General features: G+C 69.0%; 1 protein-coding gene across 1 annotated transcript in view; it reads left to right on the top strand.

The window, feature by feature from the left end:
- COL2A1 (collagen, type II, alpha 1) overlaps positions 1-4,004 on the top strand; it is a 15,713-nt gene that overhangs the window by 3,413 nt on the left and 8,296 nt on the right. Inside the window, exons 13-23 of the mRNA XM_010565157.1 lie at positions 159-203; positions 329-382; positions 492-536; positions 662-715; positions 802-900; positions 1,088-1,132; positions 1,802-1,900; positions 2,929-2,982; positions 3,421-3,528; positions 3,622-3,675; positions 3,771-3,869. Coding sequence (XP_010563459.1) covers positions 159-203; positions 329-382; positions 492-536; positions 662-715; positions 802-900; positions 1,088-1,132; positions 1,802-1,900; positions 2,929-2,982; positions 3,421-3,528; positions 3,622-3,675; positions 3,771-3,869 — 756 coding nt within the window. The remainder of the gene's footprint in view (positions 1-158; positions 204-328; positions 383-491; positions 537-661; positions 716-801; positions 901-1,087; positions 1,133-1,801; positions 1,901-2,928; positions 2,983-3,420; positions 3,529-3,621; positions 3,676-3,770; positions 3,870-4,004) is intronic.

The raw sequence follows: 4,004 nt of genomic DNA, 5'->3' as shown, positions 1-4,004 counted from the left end.
CCATGGTGTTGGGGCTGGTGGGGTGACCATCTCCGTGGCGTCGGGGCTGGTGGGGTGACCATCCCCGTGGCGTCGGGGCTGGTGAGGTGACCATCCCCATGGCATCGGGGCTGGTGGGGTGCTGCTCTCCAGGGCTCACCCTTTGCCCTTCCCCGCAGGGCGAATCCGGCTCACCTGGCGAGAACGGCTCCCCTGGCCCCATGGTGAGTATTTGGGCTGGGAAAGGGGGAAACTGAGGCACGGGGGGGGTGGGGGGTGTTGCCCACCCCCCTCCCCAGCCCTGGGCCGGACAGCACAGAGCCCGACCTGCCGCCGTGTTCCCCCCCAGGGTCCCCGTGGGCTGCCTGGAGAGAGAGGACGTCCCGGCCCCTCCGGCGCTGCGGTGAGTGTGGATCCCCAGTGGCACCCGGGTGACAGGGGGCTGCCAGCAGGAGGGGGTCCCCCATCCCTCCGTGGTGCCCCCCGTGACTCCTGCCGCCGTCTCTCTCCAGGGTGCTCGTGGCAACGATGGTCTCCCCGGCCCGGCTGGACCCCCTGTAAGTAAAGGGCTGCTTGGCCCCTTCCTCTGCTGCCGGACCCCGTGTCACCCCGTGGGGGACAGCAGGGTCCCCCAGGACCGCCCAAAGCCTGGGCAGACCCTCACACTCCTCTCGCCCCCCAGGGACCTGTCGGCCCAGCTGGAGCCCCTGGCTTCCCCGGTGCCCCCGGCTCAAAGGTAAGGGGGAAGGGGCTGCTCCCAGCAGGGGAAACTGAGGCACAGCGTGGGCTGTCCCCCCCTCACCCCGTCTTTCCTCCCTCCAGGGTGAAGCTGGTCCCACCGGCGCACGAGGTCCCGAGGGTGCCCAGGGTCCCCGCGGTGAATCCGGCACCCCCGGCTCTCCTGGCCCTGCCGGTGCCCCCGTAAGTGCCATCGCTCACTGTGTCCCCCCTGCAGTGGCTTGTCCCCCGGTGTGTCCCCTGGCCTGGAAGCCACGGGGATGGGGCTGATCCTGCGAGCAGGGAGGGGGGGAAGGGGTCATCCTTTGCTTGGCGGTGGGGAAACTGAGGCACGGGGAGCAGAACCAGGCTCAGTGGTGTCTTCTTTTAGGGTAACCCAGGGACTGATGGCATCCCCGGCGCGAAGGGCTCAGCGGTGAGTATGGCTGGGGATGGGGACGGGGACAAGGTGTCCTGAGCCACTGGGGGAGGGTCAGGGCTCGGGAGGGGTCTGGTCCTGGGCAGGGAGGAGGCACTGCTGAGGGCTGAGCTGTGATTTGGGGACACATGGGGACCCTGGGGTTCATGGGGGACACGGGGATGCGGGAGGATGCTGGGGGATCGGAGGATGCGGGATGCTGGGGGATGTGGGGTGCTGGGAGGTACTGGGGGATGCTGGGGAACATGGGATGCTGGGGGGCATGGGGACGCTGGGGGACATGGGGATGCGGAGGGATGCAAGGATGCTGGGGGACACTGGGGGATGCTGGGGGTTGTGGGATGCATGTGGGACAGAGAGTCGCTGAGGGGTGTGGGGATGCTGGGGGATGTGGGATGCTGAGGGACACTGGGGGTTGCTGGGGGACACTGGGGGGTGCTGGGGGACACTGGGGGGATGCTGGAGGACACAGTGGGATGCTGGGTGATGCTGGGGGACACTGTGGGACATGAGATACTGGGAGACCGTGAGGATGCTGGCAGATGCGGGACACTGGGGGATGCAGGCGGGGACGCTGAGGGAGGCGGGAGGACACAGGGGACATGGGGATGTCGGGGGACACGGGGCCGAGCCGTGCCCCCCCTGACGGTGGCCGGCTGCCCGCAGGGTGCCCCGGGCATCGCCGGCGCTCCAGGCTTCCCCGGCCCCCGCGGCCCACCCGGACCCCAGGGTGCCACCGGCCCGCTGGGACCCAAGGGACAGACGGTAAGAGCCCCCCGAGAGCCCCCCGAGAGGGGGACCACGGCCCTGGCCCCGCCCACCGCCACCTGGCCCCGCCCACCGCAGATACACCCCGCCCACCGGCAACTTGCCCCACCCACTCTTCACCTTGCCCCGCCCGTTCTGGCGCAGGCCACGCCCCCATTCCCCAACCCCTTGCGGGTCCTCTCCCGAGTCGCCCTTGGGTCACTCCCAGGTCACCCGGTCCCCAAAAGGGGCCACCGGGAATGGGGATGAGGATGGGGACGGGATGAGGGTGGGACGGGGACGGGGTCCGGGACGGGAATGGGATGGGGATGGGATTGGGACAGGATGGGTACGGGAATAGGATGAGGACAGGGACAGGATGGGGACAGAAATGGGATGGGGATGGGAATGGGATGAGGATGGGATGGGGACAGGGACAGGATGGGGACAGGGATGGCATGAGGGTGGGATGAGGACAGGGACAGGATGGGTACAGGAATGGGAACAGGATAGGGACGGGGATGGGTCGAGGATGGGATGGGGACAGGGATGGGCTTGGGGACAGGTAAAAGGACTGGGATGGAGATGGGGATGAGGAAAGGGATGGGGACAAGGATGACAATGGGGACAGGCACGGGGACAAGGATAGGGTTGAGGTGGGGGTCAGGAATGAGGACAGGAGTGGGGGAGAGGAAAGGGGATGGGGACAGGAGTGGAGACAGGACTGGGGACAGGGATGAGGATGGGCACAGGAAAGGAGACAGGGATGGGGTAGGGAAAAATTTGAGGGTGGGCTTGGGGACAAGGATGGGAGCAGGAACGAGGGATGGGAATGAAGATGGGGACCAGAGAGGGAATGGGGACAAGGATGGGGACAGGGATGGGGATGGGGACAGGGATGCAGATGGGGACAGGGATGCAGATGGGGACAAGCAAGAAGTCGGAGACAGACAGGCATGGGGGCCAGGGTGTGGGGAAGGGACTGGGGACGGGGACAGCCATGGGGACGCTGCGGCCTCGTCCCTCACTGCCCTCTCGCTCCCCAGGGAGAACCCGGCATCGCGGGCTTCAAAGGCGAACAGGGACCGAAGGGCGAGACGGTGAGTCCGGGGTGGGGTGGGGTGGGGGGGCCACATCCAGCACCCCCCACCTCAGCTGGGGGTCCATCCCGCGGCCCCTCGCTCCCCGTCCACGGCCGGAGTGTCTCGTCGGCGTCTAACGAACCTCTTCCCCTAACGAGGCCCCTCGAGGGGCAGCGTCCCCCCTCCCGCGGGGGAACAATAGCTGCTGTGTTCGTGTCCCCCCCCACCGGGGACATTCCCCCCTCGCTTCATTAACCAGCCTCAATGCGCGGGGCTGGATCCCCGCCGCGGTGGCCGCCGAGCCCCGGCGCCGGCGGGACACGTGGCACCGGCAAGGGGCTCCTGCCCGGCACCCCTGGGGTCTGTGATTTATTGGGGGGGTGGGGGGAGAATGCAGGCAGGGCCCCCATGGTGCGCCATGGGCTCCTCGTGACCCCTTTTCCTCCTCTTCCTCAGGGACCCGCAGGACCCCAAGGTGCCCCCGGGCCGGCTGGCGAGGAAGGCAAGAGAGGAGCCCGCGGTGAACCTGGTGCTGCCGGCCCTGTGGGACCACCTGGAGAGAGGGTGCGTGGCCCCCCCGCACCCTCCAGTGAGATGCTGCTCCCCAAACCCCCCCCCCCCCACTTCATTCCTCCTCCTCCTCCTCTTCCTCCATAGGGTGCCCCCGGCAATCGCGGCTTCCCCGGGCAGGATGGGCTCGCTGGACCCAAGGTGGGACATCGGGATCATGGGTGGGGGGCAGTCCAGAGGGGTGACCACCCCCTGAACCCCCCCCCACTCCTTCTCCTCCCTCCCACCCCGCACAGGGTGCTCCGGGCGAGCGCGGTCCCGCCGGCCTCGCGGGTCCCAAGGGAGCCACCGGCGATCCCGGGCGCCCCGGAGAGCCCGGGCTGCCTGGAGCCAGGGTAAGAGCTGGGGGGTCGGATCCTGCACCCCTCATAGGGGGCGGAGCTGGAGGGGGGGGTGGGTTGCCTGGGGTGTGGGGGGGCTCCCCGCTGCGCTGGGGGGGCTCGGCTGGGGGCGGGCCAAGTGGGGGGGGG

The sequence above is a fragment of the Haliaeetus leucocephalus genome, unplaced genomic scaffold (genome assembly GCF_000737465.1).
Source record: "Haliaeetus leucocephalus isolate CR32 unplaced genomic scaffold, Haliaeetus_leucocephalus-4.0 Scaffold186, whole genome shotgun sequence".
Taxonomy (NCBI): Eukaryota; Metazoa; Chordata; class Aves; order Accipitriformes; family Accipitridae; genus Haliaeetus; species Haliaeetus leucocephalus.
Note: the sequence above shows the minus strand (reverse complement) of the source record. Positions and strands in the feature narration are given on the sequence as shown.